Source organism: Macaca thibetana, chromosome 1 (assembly GCF_024542745.1).
Source record: "Macaca thibetana thibetana isolate TM-01 chromosome 1, ASM2454274v1, whole genome shotgun sequence".
Lineage (NCBI taxonomy): Eukaryota > Metazoa > Chordata > Mammalia > Primates > Cercopithecidae > Macaca > Macaca thibetana.
The window spans coordinates 53985251-54002122 of NC_065578.1; the positions used below are offsets into that span (position 1 = coordinate 53985251).

At 48.7% G+C, this 16872-nt stretch overlaps 1 protein-coding gene across 4 annotated transcripts; it reads right to left on the reverse strand.

Moving 5' to 3' along the window:
• Positions 1-1558: 1558 nt before the first annotated feature.
• PARS2 (prolyl-tRNA synthetase 2, mitochondrial) lies at positions 1559-13138 on the reverse strand. 4 transcript variants are annotated; one of them, XM_050803182.1, is made up of 4 exons: positions 12721-13138; positions 6574-7946; positions 6177-6287; positions 1559-5217 (listed from the first exon to the last, which is right to left on the reverse strand). In XM_050803182.1, exons 1-3 carry the CDS (start codon positions 12758-12760, stop codon positions 6222-6224), a joined length of 1479 nt encoding a protein of 492 aa, XP_050659139.1. In that variant the 5' UTR covers positions 12761-13138; the 3' UTR covers positions 1559-5217; positions 6177-6221. The 4 variants fall into 4 exon arrangements, 3 of the variants coding, with proteins under 3 accessions (XP_050659139.1, XP_050659134.1, XP_050659123.1); XM_050803177.1 differs by lacking the exon at positions 1559-5217 and having other exon boundaries at positions 5651-6287; XR_007728649.1 differs by lacking the exon at positions 1559-5217 and having other exon boundaries at positions 6203-6287; positions 6374-7946.
• Positions 13139-16872: the final 3734 nt, after the last annotated feature.

Genomic DNA, 16872 nt, shown 5'->3' on the forward strand with positions numbered 1-16872 from the left:
GTGATTAATTCTGAATAGATCAGGGATGGAAGCCACCACATACGATGGACTTGGGTCATGAAGTTGAAGAAGGAATTGGGGGGTGGGGTTAGGTGGGAGGGCCTTCTGGCATATTCCAGGGGTAGTGCCTGTGCTGGCCTGGCTCAGTAACGGCAGCTGCCACCTCCTGAGCACTTAGGATATGCCAGGCAACATTCTTGGTGTTTTATTTGGATTCGTTCACTTAATCCTCCCAACACCTCTAGAAAGCAGGTATCTTTCTAGCCCCATTTTACTGACAGGAAAAGTGGTGTGAAGAGGTTAAGTAACTTGCCCAAAGTCAGCTAGCTAATGAAAAATAGAGCCAGAACTTGAATTCAGGACTCTGCTAAGTCCCTCAGGAGATATCCATATTAACGAGACCAGCCCTCTGCCTTCAAGGAGTTTGCAATAGACCCAGCTGCCTTTGCCTTGCTCAGTCCAAGCTTATGGTAAAGTCTGAGCACTCACTGTGTCATGCAGTGTCCCCAACCTGTCTGCCTGGGTAGAATAATCCACTGTCTGTGGAAACCCCTGCCAGAGCCCACCGTCGAATCCCCATAGCACCCAATACCTTGCCAATGGGGCTCCCGTCGCCCTATGAGCTTTTCTTGGCAAGACTTGGCAGCAAGTGCTGCCCTGGAAAAAGGGCATCCTGAGTTACCATGAACTGGTGCCACCTTTTCACTCTCCTGGCCCTACACAGTTTTGATTAGCTAAGGGCAATTAAGCTTTAACCACAGGGGCTCATTAGCAGCCTTGGGCACTGCTGGCTTGACGGGAATGCCTGCACCGGGATGGTGCTTCAAGTTGCCACCCCGTTCTGCTGGCCATAGTGCCCCACCCACCTACCTTCTGTGCAAAGTATCACTTAATATACAGGCAGCTCCACTTGCCAGGCCTCTGCTGTGGGCCAGGCCTCTGCTGTGGGCCAGGCACTGTTATCCCCATTTTACAGATAAGGAAGCTAAAGTGGAGGGACTATGAGGAAGTGCCTTGCACAAATGTCATGGAGATAATGAGTGGCCCAGAGAGTCTGACTCCAGAGTCTGTAGCTGGGGTCACTATAAGCCTTTTATTTTAATTTTATTTTTGAGACAGGGTCTCTCTGTTGCCCAGGTTGGAATACAGTGGCAGGATCTGGGCTCACTGCAACCTCTGCTTCCTGGGCTCAAGCCATCCTCCCACCTCAGCCTCCCAAATAGCTGGCACTTGGCCGGGCACGGTATTTCAAGCCTGTAATCCCAGCACTTTGGGAGGCCAAGACGGGTGGATCATGAGGTCAGGAGATGGAGACCATTCTGGCTAATACGGTGAAACCCTGTCTCTACTAAAAAACACAAAAAACTAGCCGGGTGAGGTGGTGGGCACCTGTAGTCCCAGCTGCTCAGGAGGCTGAGGCAGGAGAATGGCGTAAACCCGGGAGGCGGAGCTTGCAGTGAGCTGAGATCTGGCCACTGCACTCCAGCCTGGGCGACAGAGCAAGACTCCGTCTCAAAACAAAACAAAACAAAACAAAATAGCTGGCACTACAGGTACCTGCCACCATGCCCAACTAATTTTCGTATTTTTTGTAGAGACAGGGTTTTGCCTTGTGGCCCAGGCTGGTCTCAAACTCTAGGATTACAGGCGTGTGCCCAGCCTCATTATTTTAAATTAAGCAAAATACCTTGACTTTTTTCAGATGTTACTTAAGTTTGCAATAACATCATAAAAGTATTTTCCCATTTTACACGTTATAAGAAAACTTAAAAATCCTTTTCCTAACTCTAAAACAAAGCCTCACATGCCCTTGGATGCGTAACAACCCATTCTAAAAAGCACTCATGCATCTTGGTGTGGAAACGGATCATGAGAACTCTGGAGACCTGGCACTTAAGTAGTTAAGGAAATGACAGTTTCAACAGATTTCTGCAAAGCTCCTTTATGGATAGCCCAGCAGGTGTTTCTTCCATTAAAACACAGAATATTAATGGAGCCCTTGATTTACATTCTAAGCCTGATTTACACAATGGTTTTGTTATGCACCAGTCTTTGTCCCCAAGTATTAATTCTGCTAAATATTTCCCAGGCAGTCGCTGCTAGATCTCCCCAAGGAATGAACAATGATAATACAGCCTGTACCTGCTATTTTGCCAGCATCCCATTTCATCAATTTATGGCAAGAGGTAAAATTGGCAAGTTCAGAAATGAGACAGCAGGGCACACAGTTTGAGTATTTCTGTCTTTTCTCTAAGGAGATGCAGCTATTCTGCAGGTGCCTCCTAATTCTTGTCCGTGGCATTTCCCAGGAAAGTTGTCAAGCATCTTATTAAGAAAACAAGATCCAGGTCTTAAGATAACAAAGTTAACAGCAGAACCTGAGCTCCCAGTGGGGGGATTTCCTAAGTCGTCTGGTGTAAGGGAAGTGTCTCTGAGTGCAGACTAAGGGGCAATTAAGCATTTCATGTAAGTGAGCTTGGTCAACCCCCAAACCACCTATAAGGTGGGTACCATTAGCATGAGTATCCTACCGATGGAGAATCTGAGACACACATAGGGCAAGTAATTTGTCTGAGGTCACATCCCCAGTAAGTGACTCTAGGATTATGTCTCTTCAAGGCTCTGATCTTTTCGCCAAATCACACTGCCTCTGGCTACTAGAAGAAACACTGGCTTCCTGATTAGGACACAGGTTTCATTCAGCCTGACCTTGGGCAAATTGGTGTCCTACCTGTATTTCTCTCCTTCTTGTAAAATAAAGAGAATGGGCACCTGTTTCAAGCAGCTCAAAGGCTGATCCAGCCAGTCTTCTCTTCACTCAGCAGGACCAATCAGAGAGGAGGGGCACCTGTCCTGTCCTCAGGTGTCTTGCGAGTCAGATGACATGTGGCAGGTTCATTCCTGCTCCAGGCCCACTTCCCAGCTGAGAGCCAAGGCCAGCTTCAAGTTTACCTAAACTCTAAAGCTCCAGGATTCTATATCATCCTCAAGTCAGTCCAGGCCTTGCACATTAATCAAAAGTAAAATTCACTGGCTCTCTATTCCTGGAATCTGGTTTTTTAAAGTGCTTACATTAGGCTAACCTCCCATAAACAAACAAGCTTATGGGGCATACATTTAAAGTTAAAAAATTATTTAGCCAAAAAATAAAAATAAAATTTTTTTAGCCAAAGTGACACACTACTTGGGAGGCTGAATTGGGAGGATGCTTAAGCCCAGCCTGAACAACATAGCAAGAATCCTGCTTCTCTTTTTTTTATTTTTTGAGACAGGGTCTGGCTCTGTCACCCAGGCTGGAGTGTAGTGGTGCCATCTCAGCTTACTGCAACCTCCACTTCCTGGGCTCAAGTGATCCTCCCATCTCAGCCTCCCAAGTAGCTGGGACTACAGGCGTGCGCCACCATGCCCGGGTAATGCTGTCCAGGCTGGTCTTGAACTCTTGGGCTCAAGTGATCTGCCGGCCTCAGCTACCCAAAGTGCTGGGATAGCAGGCTTGAGCCACTGCTCCCACGCAAAAACGCTGTCTCTTAAAAAAAAAAATTTAAAGCACCCATTTGCATGAATCCTAATTTCTCACATACTTTAGGCTAACTTGGTTAGAGAAATACATAATTTAGTTTTATTTAATGAAATCACTTTTGCAGAGGCCAAGCAGTGTAGTGAGAAGGACAATTTTTGGCCAGTGCCTACAATCTAGTTGTTATTGTAACAGCTGTGCATCCTCGGGTAAGTTGCTGAAATAGATCCTCATGCTTCCTTATCTGTAAAATGAGTTAACAGCATCTGCCTTGCACAATTGTGAAATCTGAAAATGGTATATAAAGTGCCTAAGATTGGCCAGCTGCAGTGGCTCACACCTGTAATCCCAGCACTTTGGGAGGCCGAGGCAGGAGGATTGCTTGAAGCCAGGAGTTGGAGACCAACCTGGGCAACAAAGTGAGAGCCTGTCTCTTAAAAAAAAAAAAAAAAAAAAAAAAAAAAAAAAATTAGCCACTGTGGGTGGTGGACACCTGTAGTCCCAACCTACTCAGGAGGCTGAGGCAGGATCGCTTGAGCCCAGGAGTTAGAAACCTGGTGCCTGAGCATCATAGTGAGGCCCCATCTCTAAAAAATAAAAATAAATTAAAAAATTTAAAAAGTGCCTCACACCACAGTGGCATATGGCAGTTCCTCCATAAATAAATGGCCAGCCCATTAAAAGCAGAGTGAGCACATCAGTCTGATAATGAACAACTGAAATTACTAAAAGAAATGCCCAGCTACAAAGTGGACCCAGAGGAGGCAGCTCTTGCACCAGGAGCTCTCAATTGACTTTGACTGCACATTACAATCCGCTGGGAAGCTTTAAACTTCCCAGTGCCCAGGCCATACCCTACATGTAACCAGACCCTCTGGATGGGACCTAGGTGATTCCAATGTGCAAGGGTAAGCTCCTCTGCCTTGTCATCTAGCCTCACCAGGTTTGCTCTCAGAATGCACATCTCCTAGCCTGAAAATCTGAGGTATTCCAAAGGAATCCTGGGCCCGGAGCTCCAATGGCAGGACTGGGAGCTGGTAGGGCTTGGCTACACATTCATTAGACCACCTGATGCTGGCCAGGCATGGTGGCTCAAGCCTGTAATCCCACCACTTTGGGAGGCCAAGGCAGGCAGATCACCTGAGGTCGGGAGTTCGAGACTAGCCCGACCAACATGGAGAAACCCTGTCTCTACTAAAAATACAAAATTAGCCAGGTGTGGTGGCGCATGCCTGTAAGGCTGAGGCAGGAGAATCGCTTGAACCTGGGAGGTGGAGGTTGTGGTGAGCCGAGATCACGCCATTACACTCCAGCCTGGGCAAGAAGAGCGAAATTCCATCTCAAAAAACAAAAAAAACAAAAACAAAAACAAGAAACCTGATGCTGTGTGCTTGGAGGCAGGCAGGGTTCCTCTACCAGTAACCAGCTGCCCGGAGGCTGTTTAGCAGGTGGAAAAACTGGTCAAAACAACTGCAGTGCACTGGGAATTAGCTCAGGGGCCTGGCCTCAGGGAGCTCACCATCAACAAGAGGCAGGACCACTGTACAATGAGCTGTGTATACACAAAACAAGAAGGGATGTGATCTGTGCGATGGGAGGCAGGAGAACCACTATTCAGAGCTGTCAGGCAGCTTTTTAGCAGGTGCTGCCTTTGAGCTTGGTCTTGATAGATTCTTGTCAGATGTGGACATGTAGAGAGCCTAGGGGGCCAAGGATGGAAAATTGGTTATGTTCCTTATCTAGGATGCAGGAGCAATGAAAGTAGTTGGCATTGCTAGGGTAGTTCAAGCCTGCTCCATTTTCCATAGAATTCAGGCAGAGAGTAGCTTTTTCTTTTTTCTTTAAACCAGCGTCTACATTAAGGAAACAAGAGACCAGCTTTTAATATTCACCCCATTGTGGCTCTAGGATCCAACTCTGCACCTAGGATAAGGTCACCATGCCAGTTGAAGCCTGCTGCCCTGATACTTGAGGGAAGAAATGGTTTAAACCACATTTTCCTAAACAACTGATTTTTTATGTGGGGGCTGGGGTATGTGGGAACAGTCAAAAAAGAAAGAAACGGAGTAGGAAGCTGTTGCACTGTTAAAATGGCAGATGTTGTCACTGTTTCAAATTAATGCGCAAGGCTCATTCCAATAGTTTGACTTTATTCAATCAATAGAACGCGATCTCAGTGGTTAAGCCATCTTAATAGGGCCAGGTCTCTTGAGGTAGTTTTTGGGCCATCTGTTAATTACATCGACTTTCCAGGAAGCAAGACTATGGAGAATGAGAGGAATCAGACTACCTGTCACAAACCTCTCGTGGAACCCTCTAGTGACAACTATAAGGACGTTACAGATCTAGTTCCAGACTTCATAGATCTAGTTCCATTATCTCAAGTTACAGATGGGGAAACTGAGGCCCCAGCAGAGGGCGGGGATGTATCTAAGTCACTAGTGAGTTGGTGGCAGTCAGGTCTCTTGATTCTTTTCCCCATACTCTCAGCCCAACTTCTCAGTGGAGGGGCACTGGCAGGCCTGCTCTCTGGACAGAATGTAGCAAAAGGCCCGTGGTCAAACTGATACGGGGTGGGGAAGGTTGGGGGGGCCCTCAGCCATCAGCCATTCTCATCCTACACGTGAAAAACTCAGCTGAGAGAAGGGAAGTGACTTACCCCCTCAGGGTAAGATCTAAGACTGGAGCTTGGCTCTCTTGCCTCTCAGCCTCCTAGTAGAAGTTTCCACAATGGAATACAAAAGGAAAGGTATTTGGCGGCATGGCCTGTCTGGAGAAAAGGATCAAGTTAATGACTTTAAATACAAATAATCTGAACACATGACTGGAAAATTGGTTTCCCTAACGTGATCTCACCCTCCATGAGCTGTGCTGTTTCTGGAGAGAACAGTCCAGGAAAGGGGTGTAGGAAAAGGCAGCGTTAGAATGAACACCAAGGCTGCAAGATGGGGGCAGGGGTGGGCTGGGGGCATTTAGATGGTCTGCACTTGGGTCAATAAATCCATGACTCCATCTTTGGTGAGGAAGACCACCTCACCAGTGTTCTGACACCAAACCTCAAAATGTGCAGGGTCCTCCAGGGCCCTCTTGCCAGCAATGATCACAAAGGGGTAGCCAAACTTGTTGGCATCTTTCAGTCTGTTTCCGATGGTCAGATGGGTCCTGTCGTCCAGCAGCACCTCCCCGTGAAGCTGAGGCACTGCCTCTGTGATGTGGTCGCACAGCTGCCCTATGAGCTCAGAGGCCGCCTCCTCCTTACTGCCCTTCTTAGGGGGGATGAGGCAGGCTTGGTAAGGGGCCAGTAGGCTGGGCCAGCGGACACAGTCTTCTGTAGAGAGGACTTCAATGGCAGCAGCCAAGATCCGTGTCACACCCAAGCCATAGCACCCCATTTCAGCCAGGGATGGTTTGCCATAGATGTTGGTAAACTGGGCATTGAAAATGGATGAGTACTTGGTACCCAGGTAAAATGTGTGCCCCACCTCAATGCCTTTGGTTTCGGTCAGTGGGCCCTGGCAAGCAGGGCAGTTCATCTGTGACAAGTCTAGTGTCTCCAAGTTGGCTGAGAAGCTGCAGTGGGGACAGATGGCAAGCCGGTCCTCTCCAACATCCACAGGGAGCTGGAACTCATGAGACATCGTGCCTCCGATGCTGCCGACATCAGCCTGGACCTTGACAAATCGCAGCCCTAGCCTGTTGAACAGGCTGCAATAGGCATCACACACCAGGTTGTAGGTCTGCTGGGCAGCCTCTGGGGAGGAGTCAAAGGTGTACATATCCTTCATGTAAAACTCTCGGCCACGGAGAAGACCAAAGCGGGGCCTGGGCTCATCCCGAAACTTCCTTGTCACTTGGTACAGCAGGAAGGGAAGCTGCTTGTAGGACAGTTTCTTCTGCGCAGCAATTAAGGCTGTAATGGCTTCCTCGTGAGTTGGTCCTAAGCAGTATTCCTTGCCATGCCTGTCTCTAAGTCTTAGCAGCTCCTTGCCCATCAAGTCCCACCGGTTGGTGGCTTGCCAGAGCTCTGCCGGGCTGAGGGTGGGCATGTTGACTTTCTGGCCCCCGATGGCCTGCATCTCCTGGTCTATCACTCGCACGAGCTTCTCCATGGCACGGACGGTGTACGGCAGGAGGTGATAACAGCCGGGGCTTGCTGGGTAGATCAGGCCCACCTGCAGCATCAACCGCTGGCTCTTACAGGTCAGGTCACCAAATTTGTCCTGCAGGGAGAGCACCTGGTCTTCCCGAAGGTTCTGTGGCTGGAACACACGAGACAGCAGCAGGCGCCGCCCTCCTCTTGGGGCACAGTGGTGAAACCTGCGAGGAACATACCCAGAGAGCTGGCGGCTGCAGGTGGCCAGGGCAGGCAATGCTCTGCATCTTGTCAGCAGCCCTTCCATGACACCCTGGCACCGGGAAGCACGGGCACCTGGAGAAAAATGAGTTGTGTGAGAATGAGCATCGCCCGTGTTCCAACACCACGAAGCAGCCAACCCAGTCTGCTCTCAACAAACTTCGAAGACAGCCACTGATTTTGCAGATACAAATCCTTCCATTTCTAATATCCTAGCAGATCAAAGCACTATTTCTCTAACCTCTTACTTCTGTTTTTGAAAAATCAATATTTTCCTTATTATAAAAACATTAACAACATCCTGTGGAGAGACAGCGTTGTGTAGTGACTGCACAGGCTCTGGAATCAGGCAGCCTAGATTCCAGTCAGGCCTCCCACGGGCTGCACCCTGTGTAGCTGGCGACATGTGTCTTAACCCCTCTGTGCTATTTCTTCATCTGTCAATAGTAATAACAACAGGACCTACCTTCTAGGCTTACTGTGGACACAGAAGAGTTAAAAAAGTTCTTGGAACAGCATCTGGCATGTACTATGAGCTCAACTAATGTCTGCTATTATTATTATAGAAAACTAGTGGGGGGGAATCTGAAAACAAATGGGCACGCTGGCTTACGCCTGTAATTCCAGCACTTTGGGAGGCCGAGACGGGTGGATCACCTGAGGTCAGGAGTTCGAGACCAGCCTGACCAACATGGTGAAACCCTGTCTACTAAAAATACAAAAATTAGCTGGGCACACGCCTGTAATCCCAGCTACTTGGGAGGCTGAGGCAGGAGATTCGCTTGAACCTGGGGGTGGAGGTTGCAGTGAGCTGAGACTATGCCACTGCATTCCAGCCCGGGAAACACAATGAGACTCTGTCTCAAAGGAAAAAAAAAGAAAGTAAAGAAAACTGTAATCCCTCAGCCCGGAGTCAACTGCAGCTGACGTTTTGTTGCGATCTGTCTGTTGCAAACCCTGTCCTTTGCACATCCCTCTCTTGTCCCTCTACCTGCCCCAACATTTAAATGTCATGGGCCTCTTCCCTCTTCACAGCACATACTCCCTGGACAGCCCGCATGCTGAGGGCTGACTCAAAATCTCCACCTGCCTCCCGGAGAATACATCAGGCAGGTACTTCAAACTCCGTGTCCCAGAATGAACTCAGCATTCTCCCCTCAAACCCACTCCCCCTCCAGCACTGCCTGTCATTGTGAATGGCACCAAAAGTTGCACTTCGCCCAAACCAGAATGTGGGGTTCACCTGCTCTGCCCCTCTCTGTGTCCCACATTCACAGCCCTCTTCCTTTGCTGTTCAGTCTGTCCCTCTTCTCTCCACAGCCTCCACCCAGGTCCAGGCCACCCTCATCTCTCACCTGGACGGTTGCAACAGCCTCCCCACTGGTCTCCTGGTTTCCATTCCCGCCCTCCTTCAATCCATCCTCTATACTGCAGCCACAGGGGAGACTTCCCAAGCACAGATGCTAACAGCTTTTCTTGGTTAAAATGGCCTCCTGCTACCCTTAGAATAAGGTCTAAGCTTCTGACCTTCAGGGTGTGCACAGCCCCACATGGGCTGACCCCCTTGGACCTCATCTCACCACTGCCCCCTCTCTGATCCGGCTTCACCATGCCCCCCTCTTTTTTTGAGATGGAGTCTCGCTCTGTCACCCAGGCTGGAGTGCAGTGGCGCGATCTCCACTCACTGCAAGCTCCGCCTCCCATGTTCACGCCATTCTCCGGCCTCAGCCTCCCGAGTAGCTGGGACCACAGGCACCGGCCACCACGTCCGGCTAATTTTTTTGTATTTTTAGTAGAGACAGGGTTTCACCGTGTTAGCCAGGATGGTCTAGATCTCCTGACCTCGTGATCCGCCTGCCTTGGCCTCCTGGAGCGCTGGGATTACAGGCATGAGCCACTGCACCCTACCCCATGCCCATTCTTAAACATACTGTCCCTTTTGCACAGAACACCCCTCTCCCCTTTTCCTGCCAACATCTAGTCATCCTCCAGGCCTCAGGATAACCATCCTCTCCCCAGGAAGCCTTTCTTGTCCCACTCCCCATACCCCCAAAGGGCCGGCTTTTCCCGCACAGCCCACTTGTCTCCTAGGGTTCCTGCCCATTTGGCTGCCTCTCTTCTCCCAGACACTTGGCTCAGTGCAATCAAGGACCTGTCTAGCTTGCTCACCACTGTATCTTCAGCACGTGACAGGGGCCTACTAGACATTGTCCAATGGGCAAGTATGTTTCTCTGATTTCACAAAATAATCACACATTTCTAATGGCAGTACAACATTCCATTGATTGACCACATCAAAAACCAGTAGTTGGTTTTCTCTGTTATACATAATCTACAATGAAGAGAAGGCTTTTTTTGTCATATATTTGGGAGAGGCATTGAAAAATGGAATTACTGAATCAAAGGCTATAAATTATTTTGAGATTTTTTATTTGTATTGCCAAATTTAGTGAGTACCTCTACTTTTCAGCACAGTCCATGCAACAAAGCTGCCGGCAGTACGCTGGGAATGGGTTACTGATTACCCTCAGCTCTAGGGAGCTGGGATCTCCCAGCTGGTTACCTCTAGCAGCCTCAGGTCCTCCAGCTGGTTCTCTCCAATCTCAAGCAGCCTCATCCATTTCCCCTGTGCACTGTACAAATGTTTAAAGGTGGTGAGGCACTGCCACAGAGCCCTAGTGTGGTGCTGTAGGAACGTTCAGGCCATGGAGGCAAGGCACATGTGGATTCACCCCTGGCTCCATCACTTCCTTGTGATCCAACCTTACTTAGGCCAGTGGCTCCAGCCAGAAACTCATCCTTGATTCCTCCTAAAGCAAATGAGTCTGTCTCCAAGGTTTCCCTTAAGTCCACCCCCTCCTTTCTGGCCCTTACTGCCTCAACATTGGGTTAGCCCCTCAAAACCACTTGCTACATGACAGTTGCCCAGTGGTTCTGAAATCGAATCGAGCATCAGAATCACTGGAGGGCTTTTTTTTTTTTTTTTTTTTTTTTTTGTTTTGAGACAGAGCTCACTCTATGACCTAGGCTGGAGTGCAGTGGTACAATCTCAGATCACTGCAAACTCCGTACCCCCAGGCTCAAGCGATTCTCTTGCTTCTGCCTCCTGAGTAGCTGGGATTACAGGCATGCGCCACCATGCCCAGCTACTTTTCATATTTTTAGTAGAAACAGAGTTTCACCATGTTGGCCAGGCTGGTCTCAAAACTCCTTGACCTCAAGTGATCGGCCTGCCTCGGCCTCCCAAAGTGCTGGGATTACAGGCGTGAGCCACCATGCCCGGCTGGGCTTGTTAAAACAGTGATTGCAGAGGCCCATCTCCAGAGCTTCTGATTTAGTAAGTTTGGGGTGTGGGCCGAGAACCTGAATTTCTAACAAGTTCCCGGTGACACTGATGCTGCTGGTCCAGGGACCTCAGTGGGAGAACCACTGCAGGGGTCTAGCTGTGTACCACAGATGACTAACCTCACAAACTCCATGAGGATGACAGCTATGTCTATTTTATTCCAAGTTTTTTCTGCGGCATTCAGCACAGTGCCTGGACACAGTGGACACTCAATACATGTTTTTTTTTCTTTCTTTCTTAAAAAATAGAGATGGAGTCTTGCTATGTTGCCCAGGCTGGTCTTGAACTCCTGGCCTCATACTATCCACCTGCCTAAGCTTCCCAAATTGCTGGGATTACAGGCGTGAGCCACTGTGCCCAGGCTCAATACACGTTCTATCAATGCATGAACTGAGTACTTATTGAAGCCCGTCAGTCCAGTCTCCGTATTAGTCTCCAGCTAAAAAGACAGCTGACCCAACCACTCCCATTTACAATCCATTAACGGCTGGTTCTCGTGATTTTCTCAGAATGGCACCAAAGCTCTTCATATTTTGATCCCAACACACCTCTTCCAGCTTCTTATCCTAGCATTCCCCAAGTTGCTCATCATTCTTGAAACAGACTGACATCCCCAAAACCCCCAGCAATTCCAACTCGAATTCAAGGTTCACTTATTCTAAGAAACTTTCTCCAACCCCTCTAAACAGAGAAAGTCACCTCCTCTGTGCTCCACTGCACACACCTCTTTTTAGTATACTGTACTAGAATCATGTCCAAAAATATTTTTGAGGAACTATTGTGTGCCAGGCATTGGAAGCAAATGATGTTTCACATACATTTTTTTTTTTTCTTTCTGGGGGTGTGTACAGGGGCCAGGAGGGGAGGTCAGTGTCGATGTTTAACATTCTATTCCTTGATAAAATTACAAGTTCATGAAGTTTTATACATCTTTAAATTTCAGAGTCTAGCATAATGCCTACTATTTATTACTATTTGTTGATCAACATATTGATAAATTAAGAGCAAAGTAAAGGGGTGCAATGATATAATTATCTGGATAATGTAAACGAGAGCTTTGAGCCCTCCTCCTCCACGTTCAGCATGTCTGTCCTCAGACCCCTCAGCTTATACAAACAGGAGAATAAGTAGAATTATCTCAATTTTTCAGTTATCTACAGGGAATATCTAGAAAGCAATACAGTAACTAACGTATGCAACACTTTAGGCTCCGGCAAACAGCCTCTGAGTCATTCAGTCGATTTTTCTGAGTATGTACTCTGTGCGGGACACTGTCAGCCCTTCCAGCCCAGGCCTTTTCAAAGATTCTTTGACTCACTATTTCCTCCTAATCTAATCTGAAAAGTTGTACATAAAGTGTTTACAACGGTACCTGATACATAATATTAAGTGCCACAAAGTGCTATTATTATTATTATTATGATGTCCAACTCAGAAAAAGGAGGCTCTGAGATATAAAGTCATTTGTGTCAAGCCACACAGCAAATAAGCGCAGGGTCTGACCTGGAAGGCCAGGTCCCCACCTCCAAATCCTAGTTTCCATCACGAACTGTGCTACATTAAACAGCAACGGAACCCTAGGCCTAGTTCTAAGAACCGGCTCGGCCTTCACTCGCTCGGTGTCCCTGGTCCAATCACTTCGCTCCGGACCTCCGTTTTCTCCAACATAAAACGGGAAGGCTGGCTCGGGCAGCAGGTGGTCCCAGGGCCTTTCCAGAGCTGGCACTTCGAGAACACCGTGTGACTCTCACGACAACCGAGGGACAGACCAGGAAGTGCTGCCCTCATTTTACAACGGAGGACACGGAGACCAGGAGACGAAGAGTATCAAAAGTTTACGTGATTCTCAGCCCGCCCCAACTCAAGGACGGGATGCAAGTGGGAAAATGAACAGCAGGGTCCTAGGTCTCCGCGCCCAGACCGCGTGCCCGCTTCACATCGCTGCCCGCGCCCGTCCCTCAGGTCTGGCAGTCACCCACGTTCACCTACCGCAATCCCCAGCTCACGCCGCCCGCAAGACTGCCGCCGCGCCCGGGCCAGCGCGCTTGCGCCTCGAGCAAGCCCGCCCTTAAGCCCTGCCTCCTGCCCTTCTCCCCAATCGCAAAGCCGCGCTCAGGGGCGGGGCCGAGTGCAGGGGCGCTCTGGCCCCGCCCCACGCTAGACACGCGTGAGAGATTTTTCCGGAAGTGTAGCCATAGAGCGAGAACCCGGCTTTCCTCAAGATCGTTGATTGGCCAGAACCAGCCAAGAGTAAATCACCGTTCCGGAAGTACTTTCTAGGAACTTGGGAAGTGTAACTCTATGATGATTTGAGCGTGATGTTCCCGCCCACTGCCAGGCCCCGCCCACTCCCCATAGGAGAACCGCTGGCGACAGTGTAACCATGACGACACACCGGGCAACGTAGTTTCTAATCTATCCTATGATTTTTATGGGCTTTCCATTTAAATAATATAAAATTGTGAAACAGTTGGAGAAAGACTCCTTTATTACAGTGCCCAAGACAGTCTTTAAGACACGAAATCAAACTTCCATTCACCAAATATTTTTTGAGCAGCTACCACGTAGATGCCACTGTGGTAGACACTGGGGACAGTGAAGTGAACCAAACAGACAAAATTAGCTGCATTCAGTATAGCTTGTGTTCTAGAGAGGACACAGTCAATAAACGAATACAGTGAAATCTAAGCAGGGCAGGGAATGGGAGCAAAGAACTCAGCAACCAAGATAAACAGTATTTTAATACAAGCGTTTTTTTGTTTTTTTTTGTTTTGTTTTTTTGGTTTTTTTTTGAGACGGAGTCTCGCTCAGTTGCCCAGGCTGGAGTGTAGTGGCGTGATCTCGGCTCACTGCAAGCTCCGCCTCCCGGGTTCATGCCATTCTCCTGCCTCAGCCTCCCAAGTGGCTGGGACTACAGGCGCCCGCCACACCACGCCCAGCTAATTTTTTGCATTTTTAGTAGAGACGGGGTTTCACCGTGTTAACCAGGATGGTCTCGATCTCCTGACCTCGTGATCCACCTGCCTCGGCCTCCCAAAGTGCTGGGATTACAGGCGTGAGCCACCGCGCCCGGCTACAAGTGTTTTTTTTTTTTAAAAACAAAATTAATACAAAAAATCCATGGCAAACAAAATATCAAAATTTAAAAGAATCTGTCAGTCAGATGGTGCTAAAGGCTATAAAGAAAAAATTAACTAGGGAAGGAGAATGGAGTAGGGGGATTAAGTGTTTGCAATTTTTTTGTTGTTCTCTTGTTCTTTTGAGATGGAGTTTTGCTCTTGTCGCCAGGCTGGAGTGCAATGGCGTGATCTTGGCTCACCACAATCTCCTTCTCCCGGGTTCAAGCAATTCTCCTGCCTCAACCTCCCGAGTAGCTGGGATTACAGGCTCCCACCACCACACCCGACTAATTTTTGTATTTTTAGTAGAGGCGAGGTTTCACCATGTTGGCCAGGATGGTCTCGAACTCCTGACCTTGGGTGATCCACCCACCTCGGCCTCCCAAAGTGTTGGGATTACAGGTGTGAGCCACCACGCCTAACCAAGTGTTTGCAGTTTAAAATAGGAGGATCAGGAAAAGCCTCATCAAGTAGGTGGCATTTTAGCAAAGACCGGAAGAGGGTGAGAGACAGAGCCTTGCAGGGGAAGAATTTTCCAGACACAGGAAACAAGAAATGCAAATGTCCTGAAGTGGGAACTGCATGTTATATGACTCTACCTAATAACAACTACAGTTATTGAATGCCTAAAACGTACCAGACCCAATACAAGACACTGGTGATTCTGATACTGGCCCCAAGAAGCTCTCAGCTCGCCAGGATCTTCCAGGAACAACTCCGTGTGATCACTGGTGTGATAGAGGCTGAGCAAACCCCTGTGGGAGCGTGGGGAAGGAAGGCTTCACTGAAGAGGTGACCTTTCAGCTGGACCTGAAGGATGAATGGGGTCTACCCAGACAAGAATGGCAGTGGGAGTGGAGTGCAATGTTCAGGCAGAGGGACCAGGACATTCAAAGGCACAGCTCAGGAAATGATGAGCCAGTGTGAGGGAAGCATGGGGTGTGGTGTGGTTTACATCTTTATTCTCCCAGCTCCTCACACAGAATTTGGCACACAGGCCAGAGCAGTGATTCTCAACCTTGACTGCATTAGAGTCAGTATATGCATCCACTCCCAACCCCTGTCCCGAGATGCAGGTTGTGAATCTGGGGTGGGCCCAGACATTATTATTTTATAGTTCCCCGGGAAATTCTAACGTGTAGCCGGGGTTAGATCTGCAGGCCTAGAGAAAAGGCATTGGACGACCTGGTGATGGAGGGGCAGGGGGTAGATGCCATGTTACTATTCTGGTCTTACAGTTGAAGAAAACACAGCTCGGTGGAGCACACGACTACATCTGCCCAGCAGCTAGGAGGCCAGGCAGGGCTGGGGTGGACCTGAGCTCTTTTGTCTCTAAGAGCCTTGCTCAGCCTCTACAGCCCAGTGCTGTGGTAGGGGCTTTCCCCAAGGAGTGCAGTCCCAGAGGTTTCACTGGGCTGATATTCCTCACTCCTCCTCTTTGGGGGTAAGGGGCAAATAAACTTCAGAATTTCTTGGATCTACATATCCAAAGTAGCCTTTAATTTCTCCCTGCTCCTGTGCACGTTATTACATTCCTTCCGATCCTGGAAAAGCCAGGCCGCTGTCCTCAGCGCCCTGAGGTGTTAATTATTTCTCAATTAACAGTCCCCAGGCTGTAGAGCATAGTGGTGTGGAGACGCCTAATGACTTGCCGTGTTTATACACCCCCACATCTTCAGAGCACTTTACCAATGGTAACTACTTAATGCTCACAACCCCCTTGGGAGGCAGGCCAAGAATGCTGCGTTTTACTGTGAGATTGCAGGAGGCTCTGCAGCTCCAGGCTGCAGAGTCCTGTCAAGACGGCCACGGAGTAGATTTGCTCCCTATTGAGAAAGTCCGGGGTGGTGGAGATCCCAAGGTCATGGAAACCCGGAATCTAGCCCTGTTGCTGCTAGCGACTTCCTGTGTGACATTTCAATCAATCAATTGATCAGAGTTTATTGAATGACTTGATTTACAGGGCTTATTCATGGTTAAAGCCCCATGACACACCACCCCATCCCCTGCAAAAAAAAAAAAAAAAAAAACACACACACACACACATACAGAAAAAATCTATTCATTCTCTCATTTATTAATTGGTTATCAAAAAGAAATAAAGCAAGAGAAGGACTCCACACCTGCCTTGGTGCCCCACAGCTCTGGGGACACACCACACACTTAGCGATCTCCCCGGGCCAGATTAGGATCTGCTTGAGGGCAAGAACAGGTTTTGCTTTTTTCTCTATTCTCATCCCTGAGCAGAGGGCCTGGCCCAGTGTTGGGGCTCAGTGCAGGGTTTTGCTTTTCAGTTTATTTGTTGTTTTAATATAGCAATCAATAAATGAATGGATGACTTGTCTTCCCTCAGATCATGGGCTCCTCTGAGGACACACTGAATCGTCCTTGCATCCAGAGTCCCTTGCCTGGAATCGGGGCGGCTCCGAATGTGTGCTGAATAAGCAAATGAAGGCAGAGTTAATGATGAGCTCCCCAGCCTCATGAGTTCATGCCTCCTGGAGAGGCTGCCTCTGAAAGCGGTGACACAGCGCCC

Coding starts and splice junctions, on each gene's coding strand:
- PARS2 (XM_050803166.1), bottom strand. CDS start 12,760: ATGGAAACTAGGATTTGGAGGTGGGGACCTGGCCTTCCAG. Junction 7,947..12,720: donor GTGGGGACCTGGCCTTCCAG/GTCAGACCCTGC, acceptor ATTTTTCTCCAG/GTGCCCGTGCTTCCCGGTGC.